Consider the following 21143-nt stretch of genomic DNA (forward strand, 5'->3'; position numbering starts at 1 on the left):
CCAGAAGCAGTGCACCTTATGCTGTAACGGTTCAGTTCTTTGCTATGGCAGCCAGCTGGCAGCTGAAAGGGTTTCGTGTGGGAGTACTACCTGAAGATTCCTGCCACTGTTCAGTTTCTGTGTTGTCTTTGTTTAATCTGCCAAGGACCTGTCACGGCCCAGATGCCAATTAAATATCACTGCATCTTTGTCACTTTTTATTTGTTCTTACGTGAGAACAGACAAAAGAGCTTCCTCCCTTTGACATGATCCAATGCAACAATGCAACACCGTTTCATACAAACCCCATAGGCAGCATGCTGCTAGATGATGCTGTAGATCAGTGGTTCTCAATCTTTTTGAGCCGTGACCCCCCAAAACATCACAGTTGGGCAAATGCAAATGCCTTCAACACACACACAACTGCCGGAGTGCAGGCCCGGTTCTACGGGGGTGCAAAAGCATGCATTGCACCCTTATTTTAATTGTCTGCATGCTCAGTTGAAAAGTAAAAAAAAAAAAAAAAAAATGCTACAGCTGCACACTTACTGTTTAAACTTGAATTATAGTTGTTGTTTTTCTTTGTTCTTTGATGTGATTTTATGGCTTTTTGGCACATATGTAACCTTTTAAGGTTGAGATAATTGTATTATCATTATATGGTCCAAATATTTCAGTAAAGCACTTGAAACACTTGAAATATTCTTGCTTGGGTGGTATCATTCTACTTGAAATGATGGTCAAATGCATTATTTTTAGTAAAATAACATGTCAGTGAGAGTGGGTGGGTGAGTGGGCCCGGCCATCGGCCGGGCATCTGCACCCCTTCCTATCTAGGATGCACCCCTAGTCATCTTGTTCTGGAAACGGCCCTGCCGGAGTGACATCACTTCCAGGTGACCTCTTAGGTCACTACATCTTAAATGACTACAGCACAACTACCTGATGACATCAGCAGTCGAGCAACTGCCTGACATAATTTCCAATTGAGTGACAACATGATGGTTGAGTGACAACTTTGTGTGTTTGAAAATTTTGTACAGTTTCAAGTAAAAATGGATCAAACTGGCGCACTTTGAGATCAAAATGAAGAGACTAGATCTATGAAGAACTAAACACATCAATATATTCTTTACCGTTCTGTTGGTTTTACAGCGATGAAAAAATAATTGTTTCCCTATATATACTATATATATTCTGCATACAGGTTACTATATGGTAGAATTATGCTTGCATAAATAATACCAAAATCACTTCAGGGGAGTTTCAAGTAAAGTAACATTTTGTTTTGTAGGCAAAACAAAAGTAAAATTAAATCAAAAGGGAACTTCCTAACTTATTGGCTGGAATAATATTCCGACAAGATAATAATATGCTGTAAGCACTAAAGCAGGAGTTTGCAGTCAACTAGTTGAAATTAATATGTGGCAGTATTTGTGGGGGTCAAAATCTATGTAGGGTGTACCACCACAAATAGATCAGTGTATGGGAAACACTGACTATTACGATTCTGAAGGGCTTAATTTCAATCAGATAACAAGGGACCCGTTTGAAAATATGTTTGTCACTTATGCCCATATGTTTCTCAAAAAACATTGCATCCATTTACACCCGCTTTACTGCGAGCTAGCATGACATGGCCGGCTGGTGCCATGGTAGCCTAACTACCTTCCTCCAGTCCACCTGTTTGTCTGGCAGGCACAGCGACAAGTTCTTTTGTTTAGCCTACGAAACAACGTTACGCGCTAATTTGCATATCAATATGTGCTAATTAAGTAACTACTAACGACTCTGACTGCTCAATGCTCACCTCACAGTTTCATTGATCATGAGTGGGGAGAACGATTGTGTGGACTGTGGAGGACCACTTCGCTGCTGTACTGTGTGTGTGACCTGTGTGAAGTGATGTGGGATTAGGCAGATAGATGGAGGAGGGAGCGCCTGCGCAGCCGCGGTTCTAGAAACTTTTCGGGTGGGCTGAACCCCCCTAAATTTTTGTCTCAGCCCACGCTAAGAACATAGAGGGGGGGGGGGGGGGGTGGGAACACCTAGAACCGCCCCTGGTGTAGTGGCAAAACTCCTTGCACTTGGGCTTTTCCAATAACCCCCATTCCCAATGTTCCTATTTCATTTAGTTTTTACCACCTGGAGAAACGGGTGCAGTATGTCGGATTCACAGCCTTGTTGTTATTTCCCCAAAAACCATATCCAAAGAATATTCAGAGAGAGGGTTACCGTTCACAGTTGCTTGTAATTTATTACAAAATAAACTTAATACAAAAATAAATGCAACTTCTTTTCAGTTTTCTTCTCATTTTCTTCTTCATGGAGCTTCATTTTCAACATAAAACACGGTGACAATAAAACATGAAGATATGAAGAAATGAAAACGAGATGATACATCTCAAGGGGTTAATCCTAATAAAAATTTGAAATGAAATGAAACAGACACATATCTAACAACAGCAGGCCTTTATTTTGTGTTGAGTCTGGGCGTATGAGAGAGAACACATTGTGTGAGAGTGCAGGGAATGTGGGAGACGGATAACGGACGAGTGGCAGCAAGAAATAAGACGAATGTGGGCTTTCAAAGAAAGGGATGGGGCACAGTCAGATAAGGGGACAATAGACCCTTTTCACAGCGGTCATTCTGAGGTGTCAAAGCAGGGTAAACACAGGTGTAACCAATAACATTAATGACGGTTCCATTCCATTTAGGTGTTCCAGTGCCAGGGAAAAGGGTCTACAGGGAGGAGCAGTGAAGGAAGAGAGAGGATGAGAACAGATGTGAGAAACGAGGAGGGAGAACAGACAACTTTTTCAGGGGTTGGCCGCGAAGACGTCTTCGATCCAGTAGAGGAACTCGCACACCTTGACGTAGACACCGGGGTAGTTGGGCTCGGCGCAGCCCTGACCCCAGGACACCAGGCCGTAGACCTCGTCGAAACACACCAGAGGACTGCCGGAGTCACCCTGACAGACAGAGGGGGTGTGGGACAGGCCCGCGTTAGACTGTGTACAGCTTATGGAGGACATTGAAATTGTCATTGTCATTGTCAAATTGCAGTTATGAATAATAAGATAGATTTTGGTCTTTGATTTACTGATTTGTTAATTGTGCAACATGGAAGGAATTTGTATTACGGTATGTATTATGTATTATATATTGTAATCAAGTATTTAAATTATAATATGATGGTTTCATGTGAGTATGGTAAAAATAAGGTCAGGATAAGTGTTGTTGCTGATGCAATTACTCAGGAAGACCATTTACATACATTTATAGATACATTTCTTTTTGTTTATGAGAAGAGTTGATACTGTTAATATTTAATTGACATGAATATTGAGTGAGCCTTGACTCACTTGTTTTTTGTTTGTTTTTATTTATTTTTGTTGTGTTGTTTTTACTCCAATGCTTTTGGACTTTTATATTTGTATTTTAGGTGTTTGGACTCCAGCAAGAGTAGTCTCACCTTTGGTGTGGACTAATGGGGATCCACAATAAACAATTAAACAATTAAACAATTGTCTTTGTTTTAACCTGCTACTGTACCCCCCTTCTTTTTGGTCAGTTTATTTGACAAATTATGCAATACTCTACAGAGCCCCTAAGAGGACCCAAAATAAATCTTTACATTTCTGGGGCGCAACAGAAACTATCCGGTGCTTATCTGCCCATGTCCCCCTTAAGGCCTAAACATGGTCGTCCGTCCGCCTCAAATTGGAGCCGTCTCGCCGTCTGCCGGCGCCAGCTAGCCCTACATGCTCGGACGCCACTACGCCCTCCCTCCCTCCCTCCTGTGGAAGCTCCGTGTGAAAATGGCGGAGATTGTGTGCCAGGCAGTCTGAATGAAATTGAATGTAACGTTCCCAATTCTATGTATTAAATTCTAAAAAACGACCCTCAACATTTGGGAAGGCTAAGCCACACAACTAGTTCGTTATAATCTAACATCATGCTTTGAAATGCGACTTTACGACGATAAGCCAGGGCAACGGCCAATCACAACTCTCCTGCAGCTGACGTCACGCACGTATCGTCGCCGTGAAGTCACATTTTCGAGCAGCCCCCGTCAGCCGACGGCGGCCCCTCCCCGTAGGACGGCGCTCCACCCGCCGTCCTACGGGGAGGGCGGGGCGAGGCTCTGACGGACGACCATGTTTAGGCCTTTAGTGTGTGTAGTACCTCCAGATCCCTCCAGAGTTCATTCGTCTTTTTTACGTGGACCGAAAACTCACATTGCACGAATCTCTTCCCCCGTCCATATACCCGGCGCACAGCATCCGGCGTGAGATCATGCCAGGATAGGCGTTCTCACAGTCCACGTCGTCCACGATGGGCACGTCCAGACACTGCAGACGGGCGGGCATGTTGACTGTAACAGGCAAAATGAAGGTGAATCAGCCTGCTGCTGCACACACTTTATATTCATTGTGTGCCAATGTTTCAGCTAAAAGGCCTTCATCTTACACATAGAAACCTCTGAAACGCCTTTGGTGAAGAACGCAGGAGAGATACAACTTTGTTTTCAGGGTGAACGGAACATGTCTAAGGTCGCCTCTAGGTGGCGCACTCTAGGTGGAACTAAGGTGAGTGTTATCAACCCACCCTCGTCTCCCATGGCTGTGTTTCCCCAGCCGGCCACCGAGCACATCATGCCCCCGTATGGACATCCTGTGGGCAGGGAGATGGGTGCCACCGCGTCGGTCACCTCCACCGGGTGGAAGAGCTTGATCAGCATAACGTCATAATCCAGAGTCTGGTAGTCATAGCTGCACACAGAGCAATAAGACATTAGCATATTAAGACGTAAGCCTATAAAAGGGGACAGTCTGGACAGAATATATTTCAGAAGTACAAATTCTAACAAAACAATGAAACAAAATCTAGGTACAACCTGTCTCTTTATCTCACCTAGGGTGCCAGATGATGTTCTCGGTCTTCAGGAGCTGCTCAGTGCCCTCAAACACACGCAGGTCATGTTCTCCCAGCATGATCTGCATGGAATATGGACTGAGAGAGGAGGAGAAACAGACAATATATGCTTTGACACTTTTATTCATTATAACAGACTACTACTCCTTAGTTTATTCCCAGGCTTGAAATATGTCCCCTAAACTTGCAAGACATCTGGATTGGCGGGAGATCACTAGAGATCACGATCACATGACAAATCCACTGTGCCACGCTCCAATCGTTTGGTTTGAATCTGAACCACCAGTGGTTTTACACCAATCAGCGTCCTACGAGGCAGCTATGGGCGGGCTTTAGGTGTGAGTGACACCAGTGAGAAGTGAGGCCATGATAGACAGTGATAGACAGATGGTTCACCCAATCACCTGCCAAGGATTTTTTGAAAGTGCCTGCCCCCTTTAAACAGTGTGAGTGAGCTCCCAGATGGTTCTTGTGCACCGAGCCATACTCACTTGTACCAACAGTGGGCGACAGAGAGCACCCACTGCTTGTTGACGAGCACGCCGCCACAGAAGTGGTAGCCGTAGTTGAGTGAGGCCATGTAGGGACGAGAGTGAGGCTCACACTCCTGACCCCCAATGATCCTCCCATCCTCACGGGGCACCGCCGCTGTCGCAGAGAGAGAGAGAGAGAGAGAGAGAGAGAGAGAGAGAGAGAGAGAGAGAGAGAGAGACACACACACACACAGACAGATAGAGAGAAGACAGAGAGATTTATTTAACAGATATATAACCATAATTTACATTCTAGCATATAATAGTGTTGCATAGATTACATTACATTACACATAACTAGCTGGTTTTGTGTGTGTGTGTGTGTGTGTGTGTGTGTGTGTGTGTGTATGTATGCATGTGTGCACGTTATGTGTGTTAACGCATAGCTTGTGTGTGTGTGTGCATATGCACATAATGCTTGTTTTTGTGTGCACACATACTGTATGTAGGAATACATTTGTATCTATAGCTGTGTGTGTGTGTGTGTGTGTGTGTGTGTGTGTGTGTGTGTGTGTGTGTGTGTGTGTGTGTGTGTGTGTGTGTGTGTGTGTGTGTGTGTGTGTGTGTGTGTGTGCGCGCGTGCGTGCGTGCGTGCGCGCGTGCGTGTGCGTGTGTGTGCTTGCGTGTGCCGTATCCCTGTGTATTTACCAGCGGCTCCCACCATCAGCAGCAGAGCCAGCAGTCTCATGGTGTCTGGTGAATGGTAAATGATCAGAAGACACCTGGACGTGTTCTGACTTATATTTATATCCCTGGAGCCATGCTTGCCCCCCCCCCCCCATATCTGTCCTCACACCCCCCACCCCTCCCACCACCACCCTGCTTGTCACCCCCTCCTACCCTCTCAAGATGCCCCCATTCCCATGTTTGCCTAACCTAAGCCTAGTCCCCCCCCCCCCGCCCACCCATCCATTATGGTTATGCATCTACAGTATGTACCTCAGTCAGGCCCATAGCCAGGGTTTGAGAAATACCAGGTCATTTCATGGGGGGGTAATTTTTTTTGTCCATTTTAAAGTAAAATGCTTCAATCTGGTGCACTTTGAGAGCAAAATGAAGAGGCTAGATCTATAAAGAACTACAGGCATCATGTTAGATTAATATCCTCCTTACTGTGCTGTTGCTTTAAAATGATACAAAAAATAAATGTCTCCCCACATAATATAATTTATATTCTGCATACAGGTCACATGGAAGAATACTGCTCAATTAAATACAATGGCCCATCTACACAAACATCACTTACAGGGGAGTTACTTACCCATTCACTTCAATAGAACTGTCCCCAAAGTCTAGCCCCAATCTAGCCTCAATGCAAAATCTGAATGTTGTGAGTTATCTCTCTTCCTTCTACAGCACACAGAGAGGAAGCAAATTGTTGCATTTCTGATCAACTGCCACATTAAAACATCAATGACAGATGAATAGATCTGGGGGCCGGGGCTATTTTTCTAAAAAAAAAATGTTGAAAAAATACTGAGGTCATGACCTCGGTGTCCTCAATGTTAGCTACGGGCCTGACCTCAGTTACACACATGGACCAAGTGTCTCCATATCTTTCACACCTCTAATGGTTAACTGATTGTTGGCAAGCTACAATATGCAAACAAGCAGGCTTTTGGTGCCACGCACAAAGTTATACCATTTTCTTTCCTGTGTGGCCAATATGAACACTCATAATAGTCGATTTAGAGGGATGCAAGGGGGAAGCCACCCCCTTGAAATAAAAATAGTCAAAAACAAAAACCATCCACTTTGTAACACTGCCATTCCCCTTTCATCCCTCTTTATAGCACAACGATATCATGTATTCAAGAAATCTGTAAGTCACTTATTATTGCATGTTTTTGGTTGATGGCACAGCAAAACCTCAATGACATGAGGATATTATTGTGGCTATTTTGGTGGGCAGGTAGATCTGGGGGACCTCTTCAAAAAGAAGAAAAGTGGCATGAGAAACGCCAGGGGTCATAATGATTATTTCTTATAATTTAGCACCACTGTATGAAGTGGGGGAGATGAGAAACAGAATAAACAGAGAAATAGCGAGTTGACAGACACACACACACACACACACACACACACACACACACACACACACACGCACGCACGCACGCACGCACACACACACACACACACACACACACACACCAAAATGACATGTGCCTAATAAATAAAAACTTACATCATCCTCAACGTTGCCATTCAACAAAATAAGTCAAGTTCATTAACGTAGTTTGAATGTTGTTGAAGTGGCAGCCAGGTAATAAAGAGAGGAAGCCAATTGTGTGTCATTCTCGCCTAAGTGCAAATACAATTTGACAAAGGATTTGGTGGACTGAAAGCTGCAGTTCCTCGAATGGCCACTTGATCCTGGAGCCAAAAGGGAGCCGTTCCCACCCCCATGTTCAAATGCTCGACTTTGCAAGAGGATTAAGCGTGTTTGCCAAGCCCCCAGGAAAGCGCTGGGCTGTGAAGCCATTTGAACACGGTGGCGAAGCTCTGTATTGCAAGTCACGTGACGCCATGCAGCCCAGAAAGGACAATTCCCATCCACTTGCATGGGGACCCCGGCAGCTGTTAAACCCAGGGGGATTTTTTCCGGGTGTCACTCAAAGTATAAAACGACTCTTTTTCAAATATACAGGGTTAAAATAACATCTTATCTCTAAGGACAAGTGCAGCAAGAGAAAAAGAGCTAGCTAATAGACCCCTTATACAGCTTGTCAACATTGAGCTGCGCGCGCAACGTGTAGGCAGAAAACCCTCAGCCCAGCATTCACAGACAGTGAAAAAGCCCCGCTGTCAGGACTGCTCTATGCCCATCTGCAACACACAGTTATATTTTAGTTTTAAAATGCAGTTCTCGGCTTACTACCACAGCTTATCACCTAGTGATAAGCAATGTTATGCATCGAAATTAACGTTGTTTAATGGGATATGTCTTACAGACCCATACGCACTGGCGCTGTCAATTGGCCAAGCGTAGTGGCCGGCAATACATATCGTGCATTCCTTTATAACTGGGGATAGCGTAGATAATTATTCTGTAACTTGCAAAGATATATTGTTATGTTGATAATGCACACAACTCAATAATGACATTATGTAACGTTACTTGGTCGTTAACTAACCGAGCGATGTGGCTGAGCAGCCTACAGCTACAGGCAGCTTACCTGATTATGAAGAGCACTACAAAGTTGGGCATTTTTAATGATGTCCTCGTTCCAATCAGTTCAACTCAATAATGACATTATTTAACGTTACTTGGTTGTTAACGAACCGAGCGATGTGGCTGTTACTAGCAGCCTACTACAGTTTACCTGATATGAAATGAGCGAGCACTGCAAAGTCAGGCATTTTTAACGATTTCCTCTTTCGGCTTGCAACCAAAGACACCTACGGTTAGCATAAAAGCAGTATGAGTTGACGGGATTCGGTAAAACTTTAGTCCTTGCTTTTAATGCTAACCGTAGGTGTCTTTGGTTGCAAGCCGAAAGAGGAAATCGTTAAAAATGCCCGACTTTGCAGTGCTCTTCATAATCAGGTAAGCTGCCTGAAACTGTAGGCTGCTCAGCCACATCGCTCGGTTAGTTAACGACCAAGTAACGTTACATAATGTCATTATTGAGTTGTGTGCATTATCAACATAACAATATATCTTTGCAAGTTACAGAATAATTATCTACGCTATCCCCAGTTATAAAGGAATGCACGATATGTATGACTAGGCTTGGCCAATTGACAGCGCCAGTGCGTATGGGTCTGTAAGACATATCCCATTAAACAACGTTAATTTCGATGCATAACATTGCTTATCACTAGGCGATAAGCTGTGGTAGTAAGCCGAGAACTGCATTTTAAAACTAAAATATAACTGTGTGTTGCAGATGGGCATAGAGCAGTCCTGACAGCGGGGCTTTTTCACTGTCTGTGAATGCTGGGCTGATCGGTTTTCTGCCTACGCGTTGCGCACGCAGCTTGCTTTGTTGTCATTGTGACATAGGCGTATAATTGGTCTATACACAAGTATACAATCAGAATAACTATACTCTTAAAAAAGTTTAAGATCTACATATAGAGATTTAAACAACAAATATACAAAGAATAAAAATGAAAAGCATACTACCCACATAGCCAATACAGTAGAACCGTTCTTGTTCTTTACCCCTAACTATGTGTACAGATGTATGTGTCCGTCTATGTGTCCTTGGCCCGTGTGTGGAAGTGGTCGAGGCATAGTGGCAGCTGCTCCTCGAACCGGACCAGCAGGTTGGCAGGGAGGTGGTTGGCTCCAGGGCAGACCCAGTTCTAGAACTAAATGACAGGGGGCATCTGAATTGAGTGGGGGGCACTAGTAGCGACAGGGTGGCCTGGCAACAGCAATGAAGAAGTAATGTAGGTGTTAGGGGGCCCGAGCGTGGTCCCCGTCGAAGAACAGATGAGGTGAAGTTTCGAAAAATTGTCTCACTAACGCTACTACGGGGACTAACATATCATCACACAATACAATTGGGTTAATTGAATCCACAAGAGTCTCAGCTTTCCAGTCATACCCAACTCATACAGTTTCAAGACCCCAAAAATGCAGAAATAGGTGAAAATAATTGCATGCAAAACACTGCATGGTTTGTGCAAAAACTGCATAGGATTAGCATAGAGTGGGCATGTCTGTAAAGGGGAGACTCGTGGGTACCCAGAACCCATTCTCATTCAGATATCTTGAGGTGAGAGGTCAAGGGACCCCTTTGAAAATGCACAAGCCAGTTTTTCCCTCGGCCAAATTGAGCCTAACTTTGAAGCGTTAGCCCCCTTCCCAATGAGCTAGCATAACATGGTTGGTACCAATGGATGCCTTAGGTGTTCTAGTTTCATATGATACCAGGATCTTCACGTTAGCTTTAATGAGCCCAGTAGCTACAGCCTCTAAAGACACTAATATTGGCCCGCGGACACACATTTCAAATGAGGGGGCAAAATATTAAACTGAGGGTGCAATGCATGCTCTCTGCACCACCGAAAAACCGGGCCTGCTCTGGGGTCATCGAGAGCTACCATCGTCTCGGCTAACGCTGAGTCAGGTAGCATCGTGTCCAGGAGAGCTAGCAACATGTCAAATCAACAAATCGAAACAAAAACAAATTAAACAAATTAAAGCAGCTACGAGCAAGATTTTCGATTGTTATTAAACAGTCTAAATGTAATATCGATGCATCACATCTTACCTCTAATAGTAGACAAGACCAACGCCGAGTAGTCTCGCTTGAACCCCGAGTGAATCGGCCAGTGTTGTCTTGACGATTAGTCTGTCTGTGGCCGGGGCAGATCAGGAAGTGAAATAAAACGGTTTGCGGCAGCCACTTCGGCCATAACCACAAAATAACAAAATTACTTCCAAACAAACTGTTAGAATATAACGAGAGATGGTCGCGAGAGTAGCAAGCCCCTGCATGGCGTTCTCCGTGTTTATGGTCTGTTGCTAGGCAGAGCGAAACGGTTGAAGGCACAAAGCTCACGTAAACCGTTTTGTTTCACTTCCGGGTTTATCCGGCCTGCCGGTAGACAGACACAGACTCTATAATCATCAAGAGAGCAATCTCCGATTCACACGGCTTTGGTCTCAGCTACTATTATAGGTAAGATCTGATGCATCAATATTACATTTAGACTGTTTAATAACAATCGAAAATCTTGCTCGTAGCTGCTTTTATCTGTATTTGCAGTGGGCATGCCACTCCAATTCCTTTATTAGGGCATTGGCAGGAGTGTCTGATATAGTGTCACATCACTAACTTGCATGTTTTGAATATAGAATTACCTTTGTTCTGTTACAATATAAACCCTCCACCCTGGCCTTGCCACCATCAAATTGTTTGTCTCCATATAGTCTCGCTCGCCAGCCTCCTCTCCCTTCCGTCCGAGGAGTCTGGCGCCTCAGGTCTCCATAACTGGGATAAACCCTCCTCTGCTCTACTCTGCTCTCCCATTGGAGCGACTGTTTCGGTGGCAGCCGGATGTCCGCTCCCGGCTTATTACAAGCTCTGTCATTGGCTCCGACCATGTCAATCAGAGCGGCTTCCGCTCCCTCCTCCCTGTGTGTCGCTGTAAATAGTGCCCTGCCGCCTCAGTGAAAACAACAACGCTAACTAGCTAGCAAGCTAACGGCAGAAACCTAGGTCGTTGTTACACGCTGAAAACGGCAAGTTGGATTGTTTGAAACTATTTTCCAAGGGCACTGCCGCTAAGCGCCGCCCATCGCAATCCCACTATGGAGACCTGCGGCGCCAGACTCCTCGGACGGAAGGGAGAGGAGGCTGGCCAGCGAGACTAGTCTCCATAAGACCCCATCACCCCCTTGAAATGTGCATACAAATCAACTAGTGCATATAAAACAATACTTTTTCTCTGAGGCATTTCACCACCAATTCCTTTATTATTCATTGCTGCGGTTGTTGCTAGACAAACACATTATTGTGATCACGCCTCCACCAGTTCTGTGAAAAAGGAGAGGGGGAAAAAAACGGTGTTTGGTTGCACCTTCTGTTGCCCTTGAAAATAAGCCAAGGGAGGTGAGAAATGTTTCATCTGTGAGTCTTGGCACAGAAACATAGAAAACCTTTTATTTTTTTCATTTCTGTTTCCTCGTGGTCTTTGAGCTACAATCAATTCAAATGAAGTAATTATATTCTATTATAGTCTATTCTGTTCTGTTCTGTTCTATTCTAGTCTATCAAACGGGGGGGGGGGGGAGGGGGGATACAATTAGAATAACTATAGGGAATAGTAAAAGGCTAACCCTATTCTATTCTACTCTATTCTATTCCAGTAGGCTAACTTCAGAAATAGTCATACCTTTATTTTACAGTTTTTCACAATTGTTTAAACACATTAATTGGAACATCAGACACAAAATGTGCACAACCTGAAACTCATGTACCAACCAAACCAATTCTGCTGAACTCCAAGCACATTTTCTGCTTTAGACTCAGATTCCCATTCCAAATCACACATTTTTCACAACACTACACACAATTCTCTATAATTCTCTAATTCCCTCTCTTGGTGTTCACACAGAACACACTGCCAATCACATGTCTAAACTCCAAAGGCTGTTGTGCAATTAGCGATCAGCAATTTGCTATAGAAGGGTCACAGATGAGCTCCTGGTTTGTTTGGAGAACAATGAACGGTGGCAAGTTGTTTTGTTTTGTTTTGTTTATTGTCTATTTTCTGTTATCTTTCATTTCATCCCGTTTTCATCCTGTTTGCTGTGATTTACAGTAGACTGCACATTTTGGGTACAAATAAAATATTATTTGTTGTTAAATTATTGTGTGTTGTTTTCTATTTGAGTATACGTACAAACATTATACGATAATATTTTACATCCAACAGGTGAAAGTGTAACACTGAACATGCAAAGGCATAATTCTACTGATAAAGCATTCATATAGTGTTTTCCATTCATACTATAGTGTTTTCCATTCTGCACACCAGTGTTCAATGGGTGCTTAGAAATGTCTACTCATATGATGTATGCGTTTGTCATTTGAAAAGAAAATACCAAATACCAATTAGGGGAGAGTGGGGTGAGTTGTGCCACTTTTTACTTGAGGTGTCTTTAAAGTGAGGGCATGACAGTAATGCCTCCAACTACAATATGTAAATATATTTCAGGATGTTGTGCACTACTGGGAACACTCCCTTTGGATCTTAAATAAACTGTTAAAAAAATATGGCTATTCTTAAAAAAGTGGTCTCTTGGCACAACTTGCCCCCAGTGCGGGGTAAGTTGTGCCTTTGGAGAGAATACGTTGGGGTAAATTGTGCCATTGTACTGAAGTAAAACAGAACATTTTCATCTCATATACTGTAATGCTATATCAAAGCAAGACAAAATAAAGATAACACTAAAGTCCAGTGTACTATAACAGGGTTAAACAAGGCTAAACGGTAGCAGCAGTTGACCTACATATTTAACATTTTCAGAAATAAAAATTATGTTCAAAATGAACAAAATCAACTATCACAGAGCCAGGCTACACTTACAATACTGCAATATTCTTCAACAAGGTCTATTTAAACATTTAAGAACAAAATGAAATAAAATTTCACTAAATCAACTGCAACTGCACTGGCACAACTTAACCCAGGCCTTTTGGCACAAATCACCCCATCCCCACCATTTTAACAAACTTGTATCATATAGCTGGTTTGGAGCTAACATCATGCTAACAGCATAGCCTCATATTGTAGCTTACTAAAACACTAACACATGTGTGAAATGTTTTCAAGCTTGTCTATAATTGTTCAGACACAACAATCAATAAACCTTGATCATAAAAAAATTACTTTGAGAGGCAAAAAACAGTTTTTTGAACTTAAATGTGCTTAGCTCTTGTGCCATCTGCCTCCCTTCTTTGCAGAGTGAGTAAAATGGATGCCTCGTCAAAAATGTCTGGTCAGATGACCAATTTCTTCTATGGTTTTCTAGATACAAGGGGTGGCACAACTTCCCCACTGGCACAACTCACCCCACTCTCCCCTACTGTAGTGAGGAGTTAACACTGTTTTGAGGACAAAGAGTGCTTTTGCAAGAGAAGTGTAGGATTTTGCATTTTGTGTGTGAGTTTTGAGGTTTGGGTTTTGAGAAAGTGAGGTAGTCTATCAGGAAATGTGTTTAAGCAATTGTGAAAAACTGTAAAAAGGCTCAATCTGCCTGTTATTCTATTCTATTCATTGGTTAACAGCATACAGTATGGCTGGTTAACAGCATACAATGGCTGGTTAACAGCATACAGTATGGCTGTAGGTTCTGCCAGGACATTCTTACATGCTATGATATTTTCTCACCTGGACTACTGTGTGACCAGCTGGTCTCTCACATGCACATCCACACTCAAACCACTTGAGTCACTCTATAAGAGAGCACTAAAAGTATTTGATAAAAAAAAACCCGCTCCTACCACTATTGTAACATCCTGGTCAAACAACTAAGTTTCAATAACTTAATTTCCTTTAAATATGCATGCACCGTTTTTAAGGTACTAAATGGCCTTGCCCCTCCCCCGCTAAATGAGTACATCAATCAGAGACCTGTATCTGGATCCACAACCAGAACCACCAGAGCCTCAATCAGAGGCGATTGTGTTATCCCATACAGGCGCACCACCTTTGGCCAGACAGTTCTGTCTGTCAAGGGTGGCAAACTCTGGAACACAATTCCATCGGCCATAAGGGAATGCCCAACACTAGGCATGTTTAAAGGTCAAGTGAAGAGATGGCTGAAGTCCACTCAACTATGCACACATCAATAGGGTATAGAACAGTATGTTTATACTATATCATACATGGGCAAACTACGGCCCGCGGGCCGCCACCTGTGTGGCCCGCGATGGAATTGCAAAAAAAAAAAAAAAAAAAAGCAAGGTTAGCGAGGACATTTTTTGTGGCCCTCTCTATCATCAAAGTTACCCATCCATGGGTTACGGCATGACAATATTTGTTCGGCCCCCGGCAACAATCTGGGTTTCTCATGTGGCCCCCCATGAAAAATAATTGCCCACCCCTGTACTATATGGATATGTGTGTTGTATCTCTGTATTTTTTTTATTTTTTTTATCTTATAACTGTTTGAGTAAGTCTTCTATGTAGATCTCACTTTTTAGCTGTATGTTGATCCCAAACTCAGGTTTTAGTATCAGACTGTAATTCCTGTATATTTTGTACTCTGCACTTTTCACTTAGCTATGTAGAGCTATGTAGAGCTCTAACTCAGGTTCTCACTTTGCATTGTGTTTATATTTTAAATATGTTTTGCTGCACTATGTTATTTTTTACCCCTATCAGGACTATCTCTCTGCATACTTGCACTTTGTATTGTGTTTACATTTTAAATATGTTTTTGTTGCACTATGTATACTTTTTACCCCTATCAGGACTCTAAGCCTGTATCATCTGGCAGGGGGACTAACAATGGAAATCAGTCTTGTGACTGCAATTGTCGTGCATTTACATTTTTTTTTAATGTTCATTAATGTACACCTGTCCCCTATCGAACAAATACAATGAATTGAATTGAATTGAACTGGTTAACAGCATACATGATGGCTGGTTGCAACACATGCTGATGTCTGCTAAAGAAAAGGGGGTTACAGGTGTGACCATTGAAAAGAGCTGAGCTGTTGACTTGGCGGCGACAGGTGGCAGAGAATCTACAAAAACATGTAGTGTCAACAACAGCATGAACTAAACACACGGAGATGAAAAATGTGTTGGCACATAATGTTGGAAAGTTTTCGCTGACTTATTAACGGAGGGCGTAGACGTGGAACATCAGGAGATAGGTGGGTATTTTCAGGGCAGGGAGGGAGTGGAGGGAGACTTTTTGTGGGGGGTGGGCCGGGGTAGGATGGGGGGAGAAGGGCTGGAGGAGGAGGAGGAGGGGGTGTTATGGAGGAGACAGAGGGGCGAGGGGCTATAAATGCAGTGAATGACAGAGCGATAATGTCCACTCTGGTTGTAGGAAGGCTTGAGTCCACAGCAGCAAGATGATTGGCCTGATTGTACTCGCACTCCTGGGTGCTGCAGGTAAAACATGGTGGGGGCCATGATGACATGATTTGGACTTGAGTCAAACTCGAGTCAAAACATTTAGATCGCTTGAGACTTGACTCGAAGCGTGAAGATGATGGACTTTGACTTGGGTTCTGGTGACGTGTACTTAGTGAGATTTGTTCAAACAAATTATAGAAATCAAATGATGCTCATTTTTTTTATATATATATTCTATTAAAACAATATTGCAAAATTCAGAAAATTCCCTGATGTTTTTGTTTTCTTTAGGATATTAAATTGATACCGACTTACTTGACTTCGTGTTCTACCTGAGACTTGACCTTGACATGGCCTTGACTTGGAAATCTACATTTAGACTCGGGACTTAACTTGAGACTTGTGCCTCAAGATTTCACGCTGACTTGGGGCTCGAGCGAGGTTGACTTTAGTCACATCTCTGGGATGGGAGGAAGGGGGGGTATTGGTACACACACACAAACACACACACACACACACACACACACACACGACGAGTTAGTGAGGTAAAGTTGACCATTCACAGCACTTAATTGGTTGTGTTTTAATGATGTCATTGTTAAAGATTGTGCACCTTGTTTCCCCTTTACGTCATCTGACCCCCCTCAGCTGCAGCCCCAATGGATGACAAGATCGTGGGAGGCTACCGGTGCGAGGCCCACTCCCGGCCCTGGCAAGTGTCCATCAATATCGGCTACCACTATTGCGGTGGCTCCCTCATCAACGACCAGTGGATCGTCTCTGCCGCCCACTGCTGGCAAAGGTCAGTATTACACTAGAGTTCTGTAGGAGAGCATTTGGAATCTCTCTGTCCCCCAAAAAACACACCAATCCTTTCAAACGCGTCTGACCCCCACCCTCTCTTTCTCAGTCCCTACTCCCTGATTGCCATCTTGGGTGACCACCACATCTGGGAGCAGGAGAACACGGAGCAGTTCATGTCAGTGGACGCCATCTACTGGCATCAGAGTTACGACTACATGACCCTGGACTACGACATCATGCTGATGAAGATGGCCCACCCCGTCACCGTGAACGACTACGTCAAGCCCATCGCCCTGCCCAAGGCCTGCCCCAGGGCCGGGGACATGTGCATTGTGTCTGGGTGGGGGAACATCTACACTGATTCAGGTAGAAGGTGTAACATTTGCTGTTTATGTTTAAAGTGTAACTTACCCCCAAAACACTTTTTTTTTTTTTTTTTTAGCTTTTAACCAATATGGCTTTTGGGGGGGTATGTGAAGGATTCTGGTCAAAATCTCCACATTTGAGACCAATCTGTTAGAATTTTACAAACTCCTATCATTTCAGCAGCATAAGTGGCCTCTATGGGTTCAAACCTGCTTTTTTTTGTGCCCTCAAATAAATGGCCGATTTGGTACATCGTTACGTCACGGTGGTATTTGCTCGTGCCCCACTCATGTGAATAATGTTTTTTTTTCATGTGATTATTCACGCGGTGCGAGCCCTTTAAGAGCAATGCATCATGTGTAATCGCCTACTGTGGCTAATGTTAGCGGCTAGTTAGTTATGTTACATGGCAGTAAAACGCCACTGAATGACCAAATTGATATAACTTTTAACCATTTCGAGTAACACTGTTTCCATACGGATCACCAGCGTTAGTTTGTTGTTTATAACGTGGCTGGCTGTATTTCTAACGTTCTATCTATCTATCTCTGATACACTGAAAATACTGGGAGGCGGGCCATAGCGACTCTGTCGATGATTTGATTTGACAGTTCTGGGCACTGGCGTTGGCGTTGGCCAATCCTGGCGTGTTCCACCCCCAAATCGATTGTGTTCTGGCGCAAAGCGAGTGGGTTCCAGGACGAAACAGGCTCGAGCGGCGAGCCAACTACGTTATCTTTGGAGCAGCGCAGTAAATACAATATTCCTGGAATGCGAGTTTAACTAAACAGTTACATGCCCTCTGCATTCTATTTTATTTTGTATGTTACATACTTATATTGGCCAAGTTATGTTCGTTTATGAGCTAGGAATTCTGCCAGCGTAAAGAAGGGAGTATAGGCGGCCATCTTGCCTGCAGAGCTTTCAAATCAAGTAGAATACCGTTTTGCAAGAAATCTGGGGGGGTCAGTCCCCCTTTAATAACATCTGATGGACATCTCACTTTGCATTATCCCATAGGCCACTTTCACGTGAAATCACATGCTTGTCTGTTGATTGAGACAATATACAATCTGGCATCCTTTTCAAAACCAATTGAATAAACTCAAAAACGCATGGTCCTCAAGCTAAAAGAAAAGCTATTTATCTTTAGCTGACATTTTGGTGATAAAGCGTTCCCCTGGCAACAGGGTATTCCCCAGTGATGTTGCCCTATATGTGTTATATTTAAAAAGAGATATTGACCCAACTATTCCTCCTTTCCTGCTCTCTTTCTCTCTCTTTCATCTACTCTTTGCAGTGTTCAACCCATTTCACCTGCAGTGCGTGGATATCCCTATTCTGTCTGATCAGGACTGTGAGGGATCCTATCCTGGCCAGATCACTGACCGCATGGTTTGCGCTGGATATCTGGAGGGAGGCAAGGATTCTTGCCAGGTATGCTCCACACAAAATGTAACATCGAACACATGAATACATTTTGGCTAAATAATATAAAATGGTCAGAAATATCTGTAAAACAATCTAATTGTTTTTGTCTCCTCTCCTGTCCTCTTTTCACTCCTCTCCCATCTCTCCTCTCCTCTCCCACCTCTCCCCTCCTCTCCTCTCCCACCTCTCCTCTCCCTCCTCTCCCCTCCCCTCCTCTCCTCTCCCCTCCTCTCCTCTCCTCTCCTCTCCCCTCCTCTCCTCTCCCCTCCTCTCCTCTCCCACCTCTCCTCTCCCTCCTCTCCCCTCCCCTCCTCTCCTCTCCTCTCCCCTCCTCTCCTCTCCTCTCCTCTCCTCTCCTCTCCTCTCCTCTCCTCTCCTCTCCTCTCCTCTCCCCTCCCCTCCTCTCCTCTCCTCTCCCACCTCTCCCCTCCCCTCCTTTCCTCTCCTCTCCCCTCCTCTCCTCTCCCCTCCCCTCCCCAACTCTCCTCTTCCCTACCCTCCTCTCCCACCTCTCCTCCCCCCTACCCTCCTCTCCCCCCCTCCTCTCCCCTCCTCTCCCACCTCTCCCCTCCCCTCCTCTCCCACCACTCCCCCCCTCCTCTCCTCGCCCACCTCTCCTCTCCCCACCTCTCCTCTCATGTCCTCTCCCACCTCTCCCGTCCTCTCCTCTCCTCTCCCACCTCTCCTCTCCCTAGGGTGACTCTGGTGGTCCTCTGGAGTGCAATGGGGAGTTGCAGGGTATCGTCTCTTGGGGCTACGGCTGCGCTCAGCCTGACTACCCGGGAGTTTACACCAAAGTCTGCAGTCTGATGCCCTGGATCAACGACATTCTCGCCACATACAGCTAGGCGCAGATCTTCCATAACAGAACAACATGAGAACGGGCAAAAGCAGAGAGAGAGAGGGAAATTGAAAGAGACAGAGACAGGTAGTGGTGGTGTGTAGCGTTACAAAGGAAGGTAGCGGGAGAGCGGCTGAGAGAGAGAAGACAATATGTGTGATGCATTCTAACATGGGCTCAATCAATAAAATGACAGCATTGACAGCTGATGATGTTGTCTGTTTCATTTTTGTTTTGCTGACAATTTCACCAATGACTTGAAATACATTTTGCATTGCATTGTCTTGACCACAATTACAAAAAAAAAAAAAACGCAGTAGCCTATATTTGATCTAAGAACATACACTGAGAGCAGATGCAGCACCTCACTATTGTAAGGAATCATGAAACATATACAGTACAAAATGACAGAAACTGCTGTAAAAATACAGCGTACAATTCAGTGGCGTAGGCAGAAATTCAATTATGGGTGGGCCTGGATAAAATTGGGTGGGCCTGGATAAAATTGGTGGGGCACAGACAATCCATAACATCTAGGAATTTTGGCTGTCATGCAAGTCGTCATGCATTAGACTCTGGAGTAGGGTGACCAGATGTCCCGCTTTGTGCGGGACTGCACAGCATTTTCATGATTTTTCACGCGTCCCGCAAATTGAGAAGATGCCCCGCATTTTGGGCGAGAGAGAGAGAGAGAGAGAGAGAGAGAGGGAGCGCGATCAGACCAAGGCAGAGAGAGAAATAGAGGGAGAGCGGGGGAGAGAGATAGACCGAGAGACAGAGGGAGAGCAGGGGAGAGAGAGCGTGCACACCGCTGCTCTTGTCTGCAGCACACACTGTGGCTCGAGAGATGTGCAGCGCACGGTTAACTTCACATAGTGCAGCCTGAGAGATGTGTATTCCCAGTAGGCTAACTAGTAGCAATAATAACAATACCAATGGCACTTACCATACTAATGATAATAGCTACTACCCATATTAATACAACAGTGCATCTTTGCACAAAGCTCTCAAGTGTTGTATAACTGGCACAATTGAAGACAGCCTCAAATCTTTCTCAACAGCTGCTACAGGCTATTTGCAACGGGCAATTATAAATTCCATTCTAATCTGTGCTCTTATTGTGATGTTAGTTAATGTTTTGTTCAGATGGAGCTAGCCTACTATGGTTCTACTTCAATACCTATATGGTTCAGTAGTATATTGTTCTACTAGAAAAGTCTGACTAACTTTAATGTTTTCATGTGTGGAAGGCACACACCTGCCATGTGTTTAATCTGTACATGAAGCCATGACTTGAATCCCATGTCAGCAACCTGTCTGGTCTGTTTTATTGTAGCCTACACATTTTAGTCAGATAATTTATGTTTTTATTTGCAGATTGTGTGAATCAACCAGAGGGCAAAGCATAGTGAGGGGTGAATAGAAATGTATATTTTTTGTAAGTTAGAAAATACAGTATATCTAAATTTTAGACTGCCTCAAATCATCGGTAGCGTGTCCCACATTGTCCCACACAAACGTACTCTTTGTCCCACATTTGGTTTGCTGGGATCTGGTCACCCTACTCTGGAGATGATGTGCCCTGTGTTTTTAAGCTACAAAACCATTAGCTAGCAAGGCAGCAGCAAGTTTGCCTCTAGAAAACAACCAATTACTGTAAAAAAAAAAAAAAAAAACTTTTGGCTGGGCCAGGGCA

The 21143-nt window shown here is 44.1% G+C and overlaps 2 protein-coding genes across 2 annotated transcripts; one reads left to right on the top strand and one right to left on the bottom strand.

Moving 5' to 3' along the window:
- Positions 1-2799: 2799 nt before the first annotated feature.
- On the bottom strand, positions 2800-6145 carry LOC310798647 (trypsin-like; the record flags this gene model as incomplete). The annotated part of the gene is made up of 6 exons (XM_083661190.1): positions 6100-6145; positions 5410-5566; positions 4898-4996; positions 4592-4755; positions 4222-4358; positions 2800-2952 (listed from the first exon to the last, which is right to left on the bottom strand). Exons 1-6 carry the CDS (start codon positions 6137-6139, stop codon positions 2800-2802), a joined length of 750 nt encoding a protein of 249 aa, XP_083517316.1. The 5' UTR covers positions 6140-6145.
- Positions 6146-16001: 9856 nt separating this feature from the next.
- On the top strand, positions 16002-19454 carry LOC310798852 (serine protease 1-like; the record flags this gene model as incomplete). Its single annotated transcript, XM_083661413.1, has 5 exons — positions 16002-16041; positions 16654-16807; positions 16916-17175; positions 18476-18612; positions 19302-19454. 5 exons carry the CDS (start codon positions 16002-16004, stop codon positions 19452-19454), a joined length of 744 nt encoding a protein of 247 aa, XP_083517539.1.
- Between the last annotated feature and the right edge of the window lie 1689 nt (positions 19455-21143).

This window comes from Poromitra crassiceps (assembly GCF_964638095.1).
Source record: "Poromitra crassiceps genome assembly, chromosome: 26".
NCBI lineage: Eukaryota > Metazoa > Chordata > Actinopteri > Beryciformes > Melamphaidae > Poromitra > Poromitra crassiceps.